The 20,528-nt window shown below is 41.4% G+C and overlaps 1 protein-coding gene across 3 annotated transcripts in view; it reads left to right on the top strand.

The window, feature by feature from the left end:
- man1a2 (mannosidase, alpha, class 1A, member 2) overlaps nucleotides 1–20,528 on the top strand; it is a 145,763-nt gene that overhangs the window by 45,831 nt on the left and 79,404 nt on the right. For all 3 annotated transcript variants that reach the window (XM_080203764.1, XM_080203766.1, XM_080203765.1), the window contains exons 4-5: nucleotides 9,878–9,996; nucleotides 13,174–13,254. In XM_080203764.1, coding sequence (XP_080059890.1) covers nucleotides 9,878–9,996; nucleotides 13,174–13,254 — 200 coding nt within the window. The remainder of the gene's footprint in view (nucleotides 1–9,877; nucleotides 9,997–13,173; nucleotides 13,255–20,528) is intronic.

Here is a 20,528-nt window from a genome sequence, read left to right as displayed (position 1 = left end):
ACATTTATTAAAATTCTTTGTGGATGCAATGAGCAGGCCAGTTAAAGGAGAACCAGCAACTATAGCCTATTTGGATTTCCAAAAGACATTGGATGAGGTGCCACAAAAGATTACAAAACAAGAGGTAATATATGAGCATGAATAGAAATTGGCCGACAATCAGTCTGAATATATATCAGGTTGGCAAACTCTAAGTAGTGGGATTCTCAACTATTTACAGTCTGTAATATTGACTTGGATGAAGGAACAAAATGTATTGTAGTTAAGCTTGCTAATGATACAAAGATAAGTGGAAAGCAGTTTGGAGAAGTTTTGCAAGGTTGATGGTCACTTGACCTGAAAAGTAATAGTGCTGCTTCTCTCCACAGCTGCTGCCTTAGCTGCTGAGTTTTTCTAGCATTTTTTAATTTTCTTATTTGAGTTCCAGCATCCACAGTATTTTGTTTTGTGTTACTTATTTCACTAGGTTAATTCCTGGAATGGCGAGATGATGAAAGATTAAGCAGATTGGGTGGCACGTAGCACAGTGGTTAGCACTGCTGCTTCACAGCTCCAGGGACCTGGGTTTGATTCTCGGCTTGGATCACTGTCTGTGTAGAGTTTGCACATTCTCCTCGTGTCTGCTTGGGTTTCCTCCGGGTGCTCCGGTTTCCTCCCACAATCCAAAGATGTGTGGGTTAGGTTGATTGGCCATGCTAAAATCTGCCCCTAGTGTCCTGAGATGCGTAGGTTAGGGGGATTAGTGGGTAAATATGTAGGGATATGGGGGTAGGGCCTGGGTGGGATTGTGGTTGGCGCAGACTCATTGGGCCAAATGGCCTCTTTCTGTACTGTAGGGTTCTATGGTTTTTTTCCCTATGGAATTTAGAAGCATTAGAGATAATTTTGAAACATAAAATTCTGAGAAGGTTTGACAGGTTATAAGCTGAGAGGATATCTCCCTCATGGGGAAATCCACAACCTCGGGAAAATAGTTTCAGGATAAGGTATTGCCCATTTAAGTTTTGGATAAGGAGGAATTTCTTCTAGAGAATTGTGAACTCTTGGAATTCTCTGCCCTAGAGAACTGTGAAGACTGAGTCATTGAATATATTCAAGGCTGATAATTTTTAACTATTTGGGGAATCGAAAATTATGGGGAACATGCAGGAAAATGGAGTTGAAGTCAGATCAACCGTGATCTGATTGAATGGTTGAGCAGGCCTGATCAGCTAAATAGCCTATTCTATTAGTTCTTATGTTCTTATATAGTTCCGGTGTTTTGTGTTGTTCTGGATATTTTTTCTCAGCCTATGCTGCAAGAATGTTTGGTGTTACTTGCTGATACGTACTATTTTACTGTACTTGGGAAATAACAGAAAAGAATAAAAATTGACCCTCAACACTATAATGGTAATGCTGCCTATTAGTATCAAGGTGTTGCAGTTCCTTGTGTCACTCGTATGTACTAAACTTTGTTTCATTTGCTATACTAAACAAGGTGGCAGCCTTCTGATTTGTAAGATGATCAACTCTGAGGCTCAGGAGCCCCACACTAGCATGATAGTTTCTGTTGCAGAAAAGAAGTGTAGGCTGAGAATTTGCTCAATTCATTGGACAGTTTTCTGTGGGTTCTCTTCTTGGCCAGCTGAGCTTTCCATTTCTGCTCGCCCCTTCAAAACAATCACCCTCCAGAGGTCATGGCTGTTGGTGACAATCTCCTAGTTGTTGTGTCATTGTCCACCATCTTCACATCATGCTTTCAGGTGGCCTTGTAGTGGTCGTATGGATGCCCAGGAGGTCATGGTCCAGTGGCTAATTCATTGTGCAGAAGATTTTTGAGTATTTGAGATGACCTGTCTGATGGACATGTTTGAGCCAGCACAGATTGGACAACAAGTTTATGCTGATGAAATTAGCAAACTTCAGGATCTCTGAGTTGGTGACCTTGTTTGCTAAGAGATGCTTATCATATCCTCTACATTTCTTGTTGTGCTAAATCCTTAATTAACTGGGAGTGAAAATTATGAAATAATTAAGTGCTAGTACGACATGATCTAGTCAGTGTACTCAAATAAGCCTTGTTTTGAATATTTGCTGAAATGGAAGGTTACAAGGGAATTACTTCTAGAGACCAACAGCAGGTACGTGTAGATGATTGCAATTGGCAGCCATGAAAACATATGCCCTGTTGCTACTCATCACACCTTGTATTTGCACTAGCATCAGCAAACTTGGATATATTAGTCTTGGTCTCTTTTTCAATGTCATTCATATCAATTGCGAATAGCTAAGACCATATCTCTAATCCATCTGGGACTCCTTTAGTTAACATGTCAGTTTGAAAATGCACTGTCGATCCCTAATTTCTGCTACCATTAACCAGTCGTATCCATGCTAATATATTACTTAAACTCCATGATCCCTTGAGTGTTAACATGTGTTGTATTTCATTGAATCCTTTTTGGAAATCCAAGTGTACTTGCATCTACTTGGTCCTCTTTATCTAGCTTACTGGTTAACCCTTAAAAAAAAAACTCATGTGTCCAACATGGTTTACCTATTAAAATGATGTTGACTTTATCTGATCATGCTGTGATTTTCTAAGTGCATGCAAATCTTGCATAATAATAGATGCCAGTATTGTCTTGATGGATAATGCCACATTGGACTAGAACAGAATCCCACAATGCATGAAAAGGCCATTTGGCCCATCAAGCCAACACCAACAATCCCACCCAGGCCCGATCCCCATAACCCCACGCATTTACCCTGCGAATCTCTCTGACACTAAGGAGCAATTTACCATGGCCAATCCACTTAACTCGCACATCTTTGACATGTGGGAGGAAACCGGAACACCTGGAAGAAGCCCATACAGACACAGGGAGAACCTGTAGACTCCACCATAGTTACCCGGGTCCTGGCGCTGTGAGGCAGCATTGCTGAACACTACCACCGTGTCCCGCCCAACTCTCGTAGCTAGTTTTGTTTTCTCTCTCTCTTTAGTGGTGCTTAATTTGCTAACTTGCAAACCACTGGGACTATCCTAGTATCTAGCAAACTTGGAAAATCATAACCAGTGCACCCACTAACTTTGCAGCTACTTCATTTAGTACTCTAGGTCTAGGCCATCAGGATCTTGGGATTTGTCGGTGTTCGGTCCTTTAAGCTCCCCTCAAACCTTTTCTCTGCTGATAATTATTTTAAGTTCTTTGTTCTTAATAGCTCCTTAGTTACCTTCTGTTTCTAGTATATCATTTTTATCTTCTATCATGAAAAAAAGCAAAGAAAATTACAGCACAAGAAAAAGGCAGACATAAAATTTGTTCAACATCACTGCCATTTCCTCATGCCCCATGACGGTTCAGTTTTTTCATCTTAGGACTAAAGTTTACTTCAGCTGTTTTCCTTTCTTACACTTGTAAAAGTACTTACAATCTGTTTTTATATTCCTGGCTGCTTTATTCTCGAATTTTATTTTTCCCTCTTCTTTAATCAGCATTTTCAGTCACCCTTTGCTGGTTTCTAAACCTCTCTCAATGAGCTCTCCCGATCGTCAGGCTTTTGACTATTCTTTTCAACATTTGGGTCTCTTTTAATCTGCTGCTGATGATTTTTCTAGTAAACCAAGGATGAAATTTAATTTTCATGTGGACTGGATGAATAAAAGTCTTCGCGATTATGATGTTTTTCTTACAAGCTCCAATCATTTCTTAATGTTCTGCCTGTGGTATACCCACTTTTGGAACTGTTAAATTATTCCAGTAGCATTTTCTGACTTCTTACTCTATTTCTAACCACAGCAATTCTATCTACTTGCTTTTCTTACTACTATCCTTAACTTTGTCACTTTGCAGCTATGGGCAGGGTTTTCCATTTCAGATCAGGACACTGACATAGAAGTCAAATGTGTGTCACGACCTAACACTATTGGGGCAGTCGTCCAACATTCATCTTGCCTGGATTGACAAAGTAAGAAATCTCACACCAGAAAGTGGGTTCCCGGACACGTGTCCTTTGTTTGAACAGAGGGGAGTACTGTAGGATGAGAGAAGAATTGGCGAATGTTGACTGGGGGAGCGTGTTGGAAGGTAGATCTGCTGAGGAGCAGTGGAGGATCTTTAAGGAGATCTTTCTTGGTGCTCAGCAGAAATTTATTCCAATGGTTAAAAAGGACCGTAGGAGGAGAGGTAATAAGCCGTGGATAACGAAGGAGGTGAAGGAAAGTGTTAAATTAAAAGCGGAGGCGTTTAGAGTAGCTAAGAGTAGTGGGCGAGAAGAGGATTGGGAGAGGTTTAAATGTCAACAAAGATTGACAAAGAAGTTGATAAAGAAGGGTAGGAGAAACTATGAAGCTGGGCTAGCGCTTAATATAAAAAAGGATAGCAAGAGTTTTTATAAATATATAAAAAGGAAGAGGCTGGCTAGGGTGAACGTTGGACCCTTAGAGGATGAGAGGGGGGACTTAGTGGTAGGGGACGGGGAAATGGCTGAGGTCTTGAATAACATTTTTGTTTCGGTCTTCATGGAGGAGGACGTGAATAATTTGCTGGGTGTTAGCGATGGAAAGGTGGTAGGACTGGAGGGTCTTAATGACATTATTGTTACTAGAGAGGCGGTGCTCGACAGACTGGAGGGGCTGATTGTGGACAAGTCCCCAGGACCGGATGGAATGCATCCGAGGGTTCTGAAAGAAATGGCGGAGGTGATAGTGGATGCCTTGGTGGTTATTTTCCAAACGCCGCTGGATTCCGGGGAAGTGCCGGAAGATTGGAAAACGGCTAATGTTACGTCGTTGTTTAGGAAGGGTGCCAGGCAAAAGGCAGGGAATTATAGGCCGGTTAGTTTAACATCTGTTGTAGGTAAAATGTTAGAATCCGTCATCAAGGAGGAAATAGCGAGGCATCTTGAGGGGAATTGCTTGATAGAGCAGATGCAGCACGGTTTCGTTAAGGGGAAGTCGTGTCTGACAAATTTACTGGAGTTCTATGAGGATGTGTCTAGGGCAGTGGATAGAGGAGAGCTGGTGGATGTGGTCTTTCTTGATTTTCAGAAGGCGTTTGACGAGGTACCTCACAAGAGGTTATTGCAGAAGGTCGGGGGCATGGAGTTGGGGGTAGGGTGTTAGCGTGGATGGAGGATTGGTTGTCAAATAGGAGGCAGAGAGTGGGGGTTAATGGGTGCTATTCGGGTTGGCGGTTGGTGACTAGTGGAGTGCCCCAGGGGTCGGTGCTGGGGCCTCAGCTGTTTACCATTTATATAGATGATCTGGAGGAGGGAACCGAGTGTATGGTGTCGAAATTTGCTGATGACACCAAGATTAGTGGAACGGCAAATTGCACGGAGGGTGTGGAGAGTCTGCAGAAGGATCTAGATAGGCTGGGCGAATGGGCCAGGAACTGGCAAATGGAATTTAATATTGGCAAGTGTGAGGTGGTGGTGCACTTTGGTAGGAATAATGGTAGGAAGGACTATTACTTACGTGGCAAAAAACTGCAGCAGGCGACGGTGCAGAGGGACCTCGGGGTCCTTGTGCATGAGTCGCAAAAACCCAGCCTGCAGGTGCAGCAGGTGGTCAGGAAGGCGAATGGGATGCTGGCCTTCATAGCGAGGGGGATTGAATATAAAAATAGGGAGGTCTTGCTGTAGCTGTATAGGGCATTGGTGAGGCCGCAGCTGGAGTACTGTGTGCAGCTTTGGTCGCCGCACTTACGCAAGGATGTTTTGGCCTTGGAGGGAGTGCACAGGAGGTTTACTAGGCTGATACCGGATTTGAGGGGGCTGAGCAATGAGGAGAGGCTGAATAGATTAGGCTTGTACTCGTTAGAGTTTAGAAGAATGAGGGGAGATCTCATTGAGACATATAAGATGATGAATGGGATGGATAGGATAGAGGTGGAGAGGCTCTTCCCACTCAAAGGACAGTAGGACTAGGGGGCACAGCCTCAAGATAAAGGGGGGGGGGGGCGGTTTAGAACGGAGTTGAGGAGGAACTTCTTCACTCAAAGGGTGATGAATCCCTGGAATTCTCTGCCCGTTGAAGTGGTGGAGGCTGCCTTGCTAAATATTTTTAAGACGCGGGTTGATGGGTTTTTGATAAGCGAGGGGATTAAGGGTTGTGGGGAGAGGGCGGGAATATGGAACTGAGCCATGACAGATCAGCCATGATCTTATTGAATGGCAGGGCAGGCTCGAAGGGCTAGATGGCCTACTCCTGCTCCTATTTCTTATTATGTTCTCGTAGGTTTATTTGGTAGCAAAAGCCACTAGCTTTCGGGTCTCTGACCCTTCGTCGGTTGTATTGACCTTGTTGTGAAACTTCATACGGTGTTTACCCCAGTCCAACGCCGGCATCTCCACATCCTAGAACAAAGACATGGTAACTCTCCTCCCTCTGATGTCTTGCAATGTTTGCAGCTCTAACTCTGCACTGAAGTTCCTTGAATCACAGGTACATAAGGTGGATATGGCTCGTTCGGATTGCAGTGTCATCCACAAACTTGCACATGCTGCAGGCTACATGTCGTGCCATGTCCATTTAATTTTGTTTATTGGATTAATTGATTTACAGTTCTGCACTTATGTGTAGTCATTTAATTCATTCATCCATCAGATCAGTTACTCCCCCCGCCCCTGGTTATTGATCTGCTGGCAAATCTACTGAATTTAGCCAGCATCAATTTTGAGATCAGATATGTCTTAAAAAATATTGGATGGTAAATTGTCTTTTATTTTTAGTTTCTTACAACGAGATTTGTGCAAGATTCTTTTCAAACTTTGTAAATACAGACTTTATTTAAGCATTGCTGATCCTAATCTATACAACATAACTTAAAAACCTTTAGGCTTCAACAAAAATATTTCAATGCTGCAGTAAAGTTGAATACATTGACTTTCACACTGTGGTATAAATTTATACAGCTAGATGCCAGTTTGTGTACTTCATGTCTAATCTAGGTGTTTTATTGTGACTGTTTGAGTTCAAAGATTTCTATTACTGAATGTGGTTTGGGTAGTGTTATAATTTTAAATTTTCACTTTGTGTGTTGCATTCAAGGTTGGTTGTATTTTTAACTGTCACGGACAGAATTGTGTGTTTTCTTACTTTTTTTAATTAATGTACTCTGTTATGTGAGGTGTGTATTTTCTTAATCTCAGTGCTTGTTCCAATTTAAATAATTTCAGCAATAAGCTTTTTGTGAATTTTTTAAATATAGAGATGGTTTGTTATCTTATGCTTACCCTGGATGTTTAAAACAAATGTATGACTTTTCACTCATTTGACTCTCACACCATCACATGCACCAAGATAAAATATAGATGAAGTTTAAAAATACATGATTACGAGGTATGACTGTCCCAGTCTCTCTTTTGTAGCAGACCTCTGGTTTCTCAAATGATATGATAGTTTTAAAAGTCTTATAAGTATAGGCTTCTCAGTAAGCTGCAAGGCTTCTTATATTTAATTTTCAGAAGGTTAGCTCTCAGGTGAAGTTGGAACTGATTGCAGAGTCCTTCTCCTATCTTCAAGGTATTGCTTTTTATTACTGTGGCAGTTTGGTTGACTGAAATTGATTTGATGCCTTCTGGACAGTGCCTCTGTCCAGGACTGATCTTTGTTATTTTTAAAAGCAGGTAACATGACTGTCTCGGCCATGTAACCTGTCACAGTTCAAAGTCCTTTTTCAAATAAGGTGGCTGGTCAAGCCAAACACCTTGTATTGTCCTTAATGCTCTGAAATCTGATTCAGATGAGAAACCATTACAATACAATGGGAGATCGATTTGGGACACATTCACATTAGTCTAGTGTGTGTATTTTGTTCATGGTGATTCAGAGAGCCGAGTCAGTTGTGTGCAAAAGAGCTTTTATTGATATTCCAACCTTAAAGAAAGGGATGTGTGAATTTCCCAAATGGCTGAGAATGTCCATTTTTAGTTAAATATTTGCTGAGTTTCAGGACTCTCTGGAGTTGATGTGGACAAAGGTGACATGATTAGCAGTGGCTATTTTAACAATTTCTGTTCAAAATTTTGAAGTATTGCCTGAAAGTTCATAATATGCTAGAATATGCCATTAACTCGAAGCTTACCATTCCTAAATAGTATAATGGAATATAATTATTCAGGGGTAAAGATTTTATTGATCAGTGTTGTGGAATTGCTTTCTTTAAATCCAATTATATGGCTTCACTTGTCATTAAACTGGCTTGCTTGAGGTGGTGGGGCTTCTCTCCTCTGACTGATATTTTTAATTGATGTGTGTACCATTAATATTTTAGATAGCAAGTTGTATTTTTGCAAACTTTAGAGTATGCAAGCAGGAATTGAATAGAATGAATGACTCTGGACAGATGAAAAGGGATTACTTTTTAAAATATTTTCAATTGAGCAAACTCTAGGGCATTTGGCTATTTTTGTAAATTGTTTCAATGAGCAGCATATTAATCAAGCATTTTGAGTTGAACTTTCTAATGTAACGTCAATTACAAGATATTACTCGTGCCACAAAAATGGTGCGAATGAATCTTGTTCCTTTTTTAGTAGTTAACATAGCAATATCACAAGTACTAGGCCAGCATTCATTGCCCATCCCTAATTTCCTTTGAGAAGGTGGTAGTGAGCTGCTGCCTTAAATCACTGCAGGTACACCCACAGTGCTTTTCCTAAAAAAAACCTAATTCTAATACTGCGTTTAATATTCATACTGCTCCAACACTGAAGTTTGATACCATCGAGGACAAAGCAGCCTGCTTGATTGAGACCGCTTTCACAAATATTCACTCCCTGTACCGCTGATGAATAGTGGCAACAGTGTGTACCATCTACAAGATGCACTGCAGAAATTCAACAAAACTCCTAAGAGCACCTTTAAAATCCAGTGATTGCTACCATTGAGAAGGACGAGGGCAGCACATACATGAGAATGTCACCTTGCGGTTCCCCACCAAGCTAGTCACTATTCTGATTTGGAAATATATTGCCATTTCTTCACTGTTGCTGGGTCAAAATCCTGGAACTCCCTCCACTAACAATACTCTGGGGGTACCTACACATAGGGACTACAGCAGTTCAAGAAGGATCGCAATCATCTTCTCAAGGGAAATTAGGGATGGGTGAGAAATGCTAGCCTAGCCTAGCCAGTGACACATCATATCCTGTAAATGAATTAAAAAACAATTACGATATCCAGCATATGTTTGTTCTCAATTAAACTCATGATTTCCCAGAAGCCAACAAGCATTTATTGGGTGGTTGCTAACCCCTTTATGGGGAGCTACTGATCCCAAATAATAAATCATTGTCAGTAGTACTCCAGCCTCATGCTGCTGTTTCGCTCTTTATTGTGTTGTCACTATCAGGAATTCCAGATCTTGTGATGATGATTTTTGTCAGATCACAAATTTGTGCCCACCATGTGGTCTGCTGTTGAAATGAAGCTGGAAGTAATGAGGTTTTAGTTTGCCTGGTGAGGAAAAAAGAAGACGCAGGGAGGGAAAATATCTATAGAAAATTGGTAAAAAGGAGGAAGGGTGTTAACCTCTGGAAGAAGAGCAGCGATCGCATTACAGTGAGTGGAATTTTGATATTTAGCCAATCACTGATGCATCATTTCATAAGAGGGTTCCCAGATTTGAAAAAAATAAGTTGAAGGCTGTGAGTATGCTGTAAAGTAAATACAAAGAGCAGAGAAAATTACAGCACTGGACAGGTCCTTTTGGTCTCCAAGGCTACAATGGACAGGCCCTTCGCCTCCAAGCCTGCACTGACCATGCTACCCTCTGAACTAAAACCCCCTATCCTTCGGGGACCATATCCCTCTATTCCCATCCTACACTACCATTATATCTTCAGATGCATACACAAAGTATTTAATATTTTGATTTTGTTTTAGGAAATTCTCAATTGGGTGCAACAATCGTGGATGCATTAGATACACTCTACATCATGGGTCTTTTTGATGAGTTTCGAGATGGGAAAGAATGGATTGAAAAGAACTTGGATTTCAGTGTGGTAAGTCATAATAGGCTTGATGGGCCTAATCCTACTCCTCCTTAATGGCTTTGTTTTCACCATAATATGAAGTGAGTCCTTTTCAGTGGAATATAAATTTGTCAGTGCTAAGAATTTGAACTGTCAAAGAGGTGGCTTGTCAGATGACACATCCACACTCAATTAGTAAGTTTATCTTCCGTAGCATCGATCATAGAAGTTGGACACTTTGCATCCCTCATTCTGATTTCTGTTGTGCTCCTCGTTATGGTTCTCTTTCTCACTGTCCTGTCTGCGACCATCAGAGTTTCCTTTCTGGCTGTGTCCTTTGTGTCTGAGACCCGACTAAAAGGGGTCAGAAGGATGAAGGGAAGGCAGTCCAAAATGGTGGCAGTGCAGGCACAAACAGCTAGCATAAATGAGACCTGAGTGGGTCAAAATGAAGTTATGAGAGGTTGAAATTGAGATTATGACCAATGAGCTAAAATTCAGTGAAGATTTGGGAAGCTGGATTGGGAAATGGTTGTCCAGTTATCATCCAAGGAGAGAGGATTATATAAAATTCAAAGTTTTAATTGTTAAAAAGTACTTAGCTGCACATAAAGCTCATATAGAGTGAAAGTAATATGACTGGACGATGAGCACCGCCCTGAATTTCCTGGAGACTTGTACCATTCAAATGCCACACTTACAGCTTTTGGGTTCATTAGTAGCCGTGTAAGTGGTTTACACCATTGGTCACTCCACATCCAAGTTTTCTGGAAGCTTTATAGCACTTTTCCATATCCTCATCAGTACCAATTGAATGCCATAGCTCTGATTCCAGTTAAATCAGTGACAATGACAGATTTTCTGATTTATGCCACTTTTCTCGCCGCAGCCTTTAGACTGAGAAATAATATTTGAGTTAACACTTTTAAAATAACTGGTTAAAGTAAAACTGAATCTGAATGCTTGCTTGTTTTTTTTTTAAACCTTTTAATTAAACCCATCAAAACACTGACTTGTCATTGTGTATTAGGTTTGCCATATGTTATGTATGGTGAAGGGAACTTAAGTGCTTGTACATGCCATTAATAAAAGTGAGTGGGGAATAGAATTGTTGAGTTACTTTCTGACATGACCAGGTTGGCAAGCTTGCAGAAATCGTCAGAAACTGAAACTCATTGGAATTTGGGCTTCAGACCTCATGTAAATAATGCTAATGAGTTGTTGGCACCTGAATTATTTCCTGAGGTGGTTTGCATATTTTTCTGTGGACCAAATTTAATGCCTATGAAGTGAGTAGTGACCCACTGGTAATTTTTGGGATGCAAGGAGTGCAAATGGAATCAGTTCGGGCAGCGTTCTGTTAATAAGTTGGCTGAAATCCATAAGTCAGGCTATTGTGACAGATAGAATATTATTGCTCCTCCTGGTTCCACAGTGCAGTAAGCTTAAAAAGTTAAAAAACATAATATTTTATGTTGGGAGATTCCAATAGTTTCTGAATGAATAAACCTCAAAAAAATCAGGAGAAAAACGTTTAAAGCATGCTTTGCTCAGTCTTTGACTAATGAGCCCATATACTGAGTTTCAACCATTTGTGGCATATTCAAAAGGCTGAGTGCATGTTTAAGACTTCTGCCAGGAATACTTGAAAATATCCTGTGCAAATATGGTGTTCGAAGTATTTCAGGCACTCTTGGGGAACAAAAAACAACCAACAAAATTGAATGTATAGGTTCCTGATTTTGTACCCAAGAGGTAGACCGATGTGTTAAAGAGCTGCTGCCTTACAGCCCCAGGGATCTGGGTTCCATTCTGGTCTTGGGTGACTGTGTGGAGTTTGCACATTTTCCCTGTGTCTGCGTTGATTTCCTCCCACGGTCCAAAGATGTGTAAATTAGGTGAATTGGCCAAGCTAAATTGCCCCTTAATGTCCAAAGATGTGTAGGTGTCGTGGTTCCCCAAGACGACAACTTATTTAACCCGATTGAAACAGAGAGTCTGAGTTGTAATCCTCCAAGCAGTAGACTTTATTTTCCAGCACAAGAGAATAAAGCCGGGATGTCCGGAACATTCTACTGAACCATTCTGCTTACAGTCTTTTTATACACCTTACAGTCCCATATCGCAAGACTCTTATCTTTCTTTCAAAATTCAATCTTGTTTAGCCACCATTGTTTCTGGGTTGACCCTTTATCTATCTTGCTTGAGATTGGTCATTCATTGTTACCTCTCTTTGCTTTTTGAAACCATGGTGGTTAAACCTTTTCCCTTGTCTAGACCATTCTGCTTACCTACCAATCATAGTTTAACTAGCTCAAGCCGAATAAACATGCTGACTTTATTCTCTCTTTTGCTACTGTCACAGATCAAGTTGGACAACTGGGCAGTGTCCATTGTTCTCCCAAGTGGCTACTATTTACATTCACAAATGAGTGATTACTATACTATCTTCATTGGATCGCATGCATTGATTATATCAGTTATACTTAATTACATTAAGTCACACACATTGAGCTGATTAACTATACTAGTCTTATCCCATCACCCATCCTAAATCTACTTCAAGAAAAACATTCTAATACAAGTTTCAGCTACAATTCTTTTACAATAAGAGAAACATTCTAATACAAGTTTCGGCTACAGTTCTTTTACACACATTCTAATACAAGTTTCGTACAGTTCTTTTACACACATTCTAATACAAGTTTTGGCTACAAATTCTTTTACATAGGTTAGATGGATTAGCCGTAGTAAATTTGTTACAGAAAAAGCATGGGGGAGCTGGCCTGGGTACAATGCTCTTTTTTTAAAATTAAAAAGCAGCATGATGGCATAGTGGTTAGCACTGCTGCCTCATACTTCCAGGGACCTGGGTTCAGTTCCAGCCTTGGAGTTTGCATGTTCTCCTCATGTCTCTGTGGGTTTCCTCCAGGTGCTCCAGTTTTCTCCCACAGTCCAAAGATGTGCAGTTTAAGTGGATTGGCTAAGCTAAATTTCCTCTTAATGTCCCAGGATGTGTAAGTTAGGGGAATTTTTGGGTTAAATGTGCAGGGTTATGGGATGGTCTTTCAGGGAGTCGGTGTAGACTCAATGGGCCAAATGGCTGCCTCCTGTAAAGTAAGGATTCTATGGCTCTGTTCTATAGTAATACCTCTACAGCATTACTTTATCGCAACTAATTTTGTTAACTCCTCCCGTGTTCTGTAGAATGCAGAAGTCTCAGTCTTTGAAGTGAATATCCGGTTTATCGGAGGTCTCTTGGCTGCCTACTACCTTTCAGGAGAGGAGGTACAGTTAGCTGTTCATTTTTTTTCAAGTTAATAACTTGCCTTCACACTCTTGTAAGTTTGGACTTTTCACAAAACAGTGTTAGTCTTAGCATGGCTCCATCAAAACAAGCATGCAAAAAAAAGATGGAAAATAAAGCTAAAAATATTGATTAACACTCCGGTATTGACCTAGTTTCAGACTGTAACAAAGACTGGAGCATTTTCTCTTCAGATATTGGTAGACTTGTGTACTTCCGACATTTTCTGTTTTTAACTTCAAATTTTCTGTATTTTCAGGATTTAGTTTCCAAAATGCTCCCCAGGAATATGTTGTTTTTAGTGCATTCTACTGCTGATGAATTAAAATAGTTGACAAAACATCTTTTGTAAGATGGAGGAGCAGAATTAGGCCATTCGACCCATCGTGTCTGCTCTGCTATTCAATCAACGTTGATATGATTCTCATTCTCATTCTCCTGCCTTCTGCCTGTAACTCTTGATCCAAGAACCTATCTGTCTCTGTCTTAAAGACGCTCAATGACCTGGCCACCATAGTCCTCTGTGTCAGTGAGTGCCACAGATCCAGCTTCCTCTGAAGAGTTTAAAAGGATGTGCCCTTGCGTCCTAGTCCCTCCCACTAGTCAGAGGTTTACAGCATGCAAATAGGCCCTTCGGCCCAACTTGTCCATGCCACCCAGCTTTTACCACTAAGCTAGTCCCAATTGCACATGTTTGGCCCATATCCCTCTATACCTATCTTACCCACAACTGTCTAAAGGCTTTTCAAAAGTCAAAATTGTACTTGTCTCTGCCACTGCCTCTGGCAGTTTGCTCTAGATACTCACCACCCTCTGTGGAAAAAATTGCCCATTTGGAGCCTTTTGTACCTCTCTCCTCTCACCTTAAACCTATGCTCTCTAGCTTTAGACTCCCCTACCTTTGGGAAAAGATATTGACTATCTAACTGATCTATGCCCCTCATTATTTTATAGACCTCTAAAGATCACCCCAAGCCTATGCTCCAGGGGAAAAAGTCTATCCAGCCTCTCCTTATAACTCAAACCATCAAGTCCCAGTATCATCCTAGTAAATCTTTTCTGCACTCTTTCTAATTTAATAGTATCCTTTCTATAATAGGGTGACCAGAACTATACACATTATTCCACATGTGGCCGTACCAATGTCTTGTCCAACTTCAACAAGATATCCCAACACCTGTATTCAGTGCTCTGACCAATGAGACCAAGCATGCTGAATGCCTTCTTCACCACTCTGTCCACCTGTGACTCCACTTTTAATGAGCTATGAACATGTACTCCTAGATCTTTGTTCAATAACTCTCCCCAACGTCCGACCATTAACTAAGTAAGTCCTTCCTGGTTCAGTCTACCAAAATTTATCTAAATTGAACTCCATCTGCCATTCATCAGCCCACTGGCCCAATTGATCAAGATCCCATTGCAATTCTAGGTAACCTTCCTCACTGTCCACTGTCACCTGTCTTGGTGTCATCTGCAAACTTGATAACGATGCCTCCTAAATTCTTATTCAAATCATTAATATAAATGACAAAAAAACAGTGGACCTAGCACTGATGCCTGAGGCACACCACTTGTCACAGGCCTCCAGTTTGAAAAATAACCCTCGACAACCACCTTCTGTTGTCAAGCTAATTTTGTATCCATTTGCCTACCTCCATCTGGATCCTGTGAGACTTAACCTTATGCAACAATCTACCATGCTGTATCTTGTCAAAGGTCTTGCTAAAGTCCATGTAGACAGCATCAACTACATTGCCCTTATCTACTTTGGTTACCCCTTCAAAAAACTCAATCAGATGTGAGAGACATTTTTCACTCAAAGCCATACTGACTATCCCTAATCAGTCCTTGTGTCTCTAAATGCCCTGTTGATCCTGTCTCTTAGAACACCTTCTAACAACTTACCGTTACAGGCATTAGGCTCACTGGCCTGTAGTTCCCAGGCTTTCCCTGTAACCCTTTTTAAACAAAGGTTTAACATTTGCCAGCCTCCAATCTTCAGGCACCTCACCTGTGGCTGTTGATGATTCAAATATCTCTGCTAGGGGACCTGCAATTTCCTCGTTAACCTCCCACAATGTCATGGGATATACTTCATCAGGTCCCGGGGATTTATCTACCTTGACACACCTTAAGATTTTCAACACCTCCTTTCACCTAGCGGAAACATCCTCTCCACATCCAATCTGTCTAGGCCTCTCCATATTCTCTAAGTTTCAATCAGATCCCCTCCCCCTTGTCCTTCTAAACTCAATTGAGTATTGACCCAGACTCCTCAACTATTCCTCATGTGACAAACCCTTCATTCCTGTGATCATTCATGTGAACCTCTTATGGACCCCCTCCAAGGCCAGCACATCCATACTTGGGTATGGAGTCCAAAACGTGCACAGTATTCCAAATGGGGCCCGACCAGAGCCTTACACAGCCTTGGCAGTACATCCTTGTTCTTGTATTCTAGCCCTCTAGAAATGATTGCTAACATTGAATTTGTCTTCCTAACTGCCAACTGAACTTGCATGTTAACCTTAAGAGAATCCTGAGCCAACACTTCCAAATCCTTTTGTGCTTCAGATTTCCAAAGCCTTTCCCCATTTAGAAAATAGTCCAGGTCTCTATTCTTCCTACTAAACTGCATTACCTCACACTTTCCCACATTGTATTCCATCTGCCACTTCTTTGTTCACTCTCCTAGCCTGTCCTAGTCGTTTTGCAGCCTCCCCACTTCCTCAACACTACATGCCCCTTTATATATCTTTTTGTACCATCAAATTTAGCAGCCCCATGCCCTCAGTTCCATCTTCCGGAACATTAATATATATAATGAAAAGTTGTGGTCCCAACATTGGCCACTGTAGAACACCATCAGTCACCAGTTGCCATCCTGAAAAGGTCCCCCTTATCCCCACTCTCTGCCTTCTGCCTGTCAGCCAGTTGTCTAGCCATGCCAGTACCTTGCCTTTAACACCATTGGCTCTGAGCTTATTAAACAGCTTCCTGTAAGGTACCTTGTCAAAGACTTCCTGGAAATTCAAATAAATCATGTCCACTAGCTCTCCTTTGTCTAATTCCTTCGTTACTTCCTCAAAGAATTTTGACAGATTTTCAGATGTGACCTCCCTTTGACGAAGCCGCGCTGACTCAGCCCTATTTTATGCATTTCTAAGTACTTAGCAATTTCATTCTTAATAATGGACTCCAAGATCCCACCCATGACCGAAGTCAGGGTAACTGGCCAATAATTTCTCTCCCTCCTTAAACAGGAGTGTTGCTTTAGTCTTTTTCCAGTCCTCAGGGATCTTCCCTGACTCCAGTGATTCCTGAGAACTCACCACCAATGCTTCCAGCCTCCTCAGCTATCTCAATCAGAACCCTGGAGTGCAGTCCATCTGGTCTGGGTGATTTATCCACCTTCAGACCTTTCAGCTTCCCTCGCATCTTATCCTTAGTGATGGCCACTACATTTGCCTCTGACCCCTGACTCTCTTGAAGTTCTGCCATGTTACTGGCGCCTTTCACTGTGAAGACTTGATACAAAGTACCCATTCAGTTCCTCTGCCATTTCTTTGCCCTACGTTACTACTCCAGCCTCAATTTCCAGCAGGCCAAGGTCAATTCTTGCCTTTCTTACCTTTTATATAATGTAAAAAAAACTCTTGCAATCTTCTTTTATATTACTAGCTAGCTTATCTTCATATTTCATCTTCTTCACAGTTATGTTCTCCTCTTGCTTTTAAAGGCTTCCTAATTTTCTGGCTTCCCCCTATTCCTCCCCTCGCAGTATGCTCTTTCCTTTTGCTTTTATGTTATCCCTGACTTCCCTTGTAAGCCATGGTTACCTCGTCCTCCCCTTAACATGCTTCCTCTTCCTTGGAATGAATTTATGTTGTGCCTTCTGAATTATTCCCAAAAACTTCTGGCATTGTTGTTCCACAGCCTTTCCTATTAGGCTCCCTTTCCAATCAAATCTGGCCAGTTCCTCCTTCGTGGCCTTGTGGTTTCATTTGCTCAATTGTGGCACTGTCATGTCCGATTCCAACATCTTCCCCTGTCACTGCAAGGTGCATTCTGTCATATTGTGGTCACTGCGCCCATGGGTTCCTTCATACGTTTCCTGATCAAGTCTGCCTTATCACACATCACCAAATCCAGAGCTGTCTGTTCTGTCGTGGGCTCCAGCACAACTGCTCCAAAAAACCATCCTGTAGACGTTCCACAAATTCTTTATCTTGGGATCCACTACCAACTTGATTTTTCCAGTCCACCTGCATTTTGAAATCACCCATGATTATTTGTATTATTGCCTTCCTTACATGCCTTTTCTATCTCCTGATTTTATTTTCTGTCCAACATCCTGACTACTACTAGGGGCCCTATGTATACTTCATCAGGGTGTTTTTCCTTTATGATTCCTCAACTCTACCCACACAGATTCTACACTGACCCTATATCACTTCTTGCTAATGATTCAATTTTGTTTCTTATCAACAAGATAACTCTGCCTCTATCCATCTGTCTTTCCTTTCGATAGGACACATATCCTTGGATATTAGATTCTGCCTCTGATTCCCTTGTAGCCAAGTCTGTGATGCCCACAACGTCGCGCCTTCCAATTACAATGTGGGTTTCTAGCTCATTTACCTTGTTTCGTATACTGCATGCATTTCAGTACAGCACCCTCAGAAGCCTTACTTCCTGTAGTAAATGAAATTAACTCCTCCTTGTAAGCAAACTTCTTTAGAATTTGAGCCTAAACCTGTAATAAGTGTTGAGTGAGTTATCTTTGACATGCCAGACATTCTTGTTCTTCTATAATTGTGATATTATTTAAGATCGTGTATCACTTTTCTATTATGCAAGCCCAATCACTTCCCCTGGGCTTCTCCCAGCCTAGCCTTGTACCTCCATCTTTCACTTGTTTCTGGCCTATCTCCTATTTTTCATCATCTTGAGCCTTACCTCTTTCTCCCTTGACATCACTTTCATTAAGCTGCTAACTATATACGTCTCTTTCTGGTCCCAGCAATCACTGACATTGTAAATAGCCCCTGTGCTCAAGTACCAAATTTGTCGTCATATCCTTCCCCAAAAGAGAGAGACTCAACTGCTTTGTCTTTGACCTGTAATGTCCTTGTATGTTTCCAAATTTTTTCTTATCGTTCCTGTATTGCCATGTTTGAATCTCTTAAACTAGTTTCTATAATTACCTTAGCACTGAAATGCCTCTAATTGACCTATTCTATAACTGTAGCTATAGAACATTGTAGTATTAGGTGGCTTGGTGATGCAGTGGTTAGCACTGCTGCCTCACAGCACTAGGGATTGATTCCTAGCTTGGGTCACTGTCTGTGTGGAGTTTGCACATTCTTCCTATGTCTCTGTGGGTTTCCTGCGGATTCTTCAGTTTCCTCCCACAGTCTAAAGATGAGGGTTAGGTGGATTTGTCATGCTAAATTGTCCTTGATGTCAGTGGGACTAGCTATGGTAAATGCATGGGGTTATGGGACTAGGACCTGGGTGGGATTGTGGTTGGTGTGGAATCGATGGGTCGAATGGCCTTGTTCTGCACTGTAGGATTCTATGATTCTACATTATCGTTTTGTTCTGCTCAATCTATCTGCTTTTGACATGGTCAAGCGTACCACATGATCCAAGGCCTTTTTTTTCTTATTCAGCTCAGTGGAATTGTCCTTGGTTAATGCTGCTCTCACCCATTCAGCCATAGCCATAGTATCTGCCAGATGTTCTTTCTCACGTGTTCCCCAAATCTTACCTATTCTCAACCCCCCTGGACTCCTCAAAAGTTACCACCAATGCTGGCATCCAGCATCTCATCCCAGTTGTCTAATGCTCAGGGACTGTTTTCTCTAATGTTCTGAGTACCATTCCATCTGTGACAAAGGGCAAATGCAGTTTGGGACCAGCAAAGTTGATACAATAGAGGAACTCTCTACTGTTTGGGGTCATACCTTTTACAAAGTAAGATGATTGTAGTTGTTTCAGGATATCAGTGCAGGAGTTCCTCAGGATATTGTCCTATACCCAACCATCTTCATCTATTTCATTAAAGACCATCATAAGATCAGAAGTGGGGATACTTGTTGATGGTTGCCCATTTTCAGCACCATTTGTGACACCTCAGATATTGACGTGGTTCATGTCCATATGCTGCAATTCCTGGATGGCATTTAGGCTTGGGTTGATACGTGGCATGTTACATTTGTCCATACGCAGGTGCCACGCAATGCTTATCTCCAACGAGAGAATCTAACCATCTCTCATGACATTTAATGGCATTTCCGTCATTGAACCCTCCACAATCTACTTCTTGGGGATTACCATTGACCATAAGCTGTACTGAACCAGCTTTATAAATCCTGTGGCTCCAACAGCAGGTCAGAGACTGGAAATTCTGCAGTGAGTAACTCCTATTTCCTGACTTTCAAAAGCCTCTCCGCCATCTGCAAGGTTGGGGGTGGGGGTAGGTGACAGGGGATCTCAGTATACCATGTACAATCAATGCACACCACATACTGGGAGATTGGGGCACTTGCACAATGGCACCTCTAGAGTTCAGCAGTTGATTTCACAGATGAGTTGAGGCTTTTTCTTCAACACCCTCCTCAAAAGAAGAGCTGGCAAGGATCACATGATGGCTCCTGATATGCACAGAGTGCCATAAATTCCCAGTACTTGCCTCTCTAAACAAAAAGTGAGAAAACCTATCATTTTCTCACTTGTTCGAAACTTAGAATTTTTTTGAGAAAATTCCACCCATCCAATGTTTCTGATCCATGATCTTTCATCATTCTATACCAGTTCTCAGTGTAAGCATTTCTCTAATAATGTCAAATACTACAAGTCAGAACCCACCCCAGTTCCAGTACTTGTATAATCTCACATGTGCTGTTGTACTGTAAGGCTAAATAATCTCCCTGCCAATGTGACGATATATATTTAATTTTTTGCTGGGCTGGCTGGGAGCTTTCCTAGATTTGGGAAGAAGTTCATTCAGTCCCAGCAATAGGGTTAATTAAGTACCACATACAAGAGCTGTCACTTTTGTTGACCACGTCCACAAAATGTCTGTCTCGTACTTTGTAAATAGCTTCAGACTTCTATGGTAAAAATGATTATTTGATTTTTGTTCTCACTAAAGAACCATCTCCCCTGACACGCATTGACAATTCCACATATGCGTATTTGTGTATATATTTGCATGTACATTTTCTGTTAATGGGCTTAAATGGAA

Source organism: Carcharhinus amblyrhynchos, chromosome 15 (assembly GCF_965287045.1).
Source record: "Carcharhinus amblyrhynchos chromosome 15, sCarAmb.v2.hapA, whole genome shotgun sequence".
Classification (NCBI taxonomy): domain Eukaryota; kingdom Metazoa; phylum Chordata; class Chondrichthyes; order Carcharhiniformes; family Carcharhinidae; genus Carcharhinus; species Carcharhinus amblyrhynchos.
This window is presented reverse-complemented; position numbering and strand designations above follow the sequence as displayed.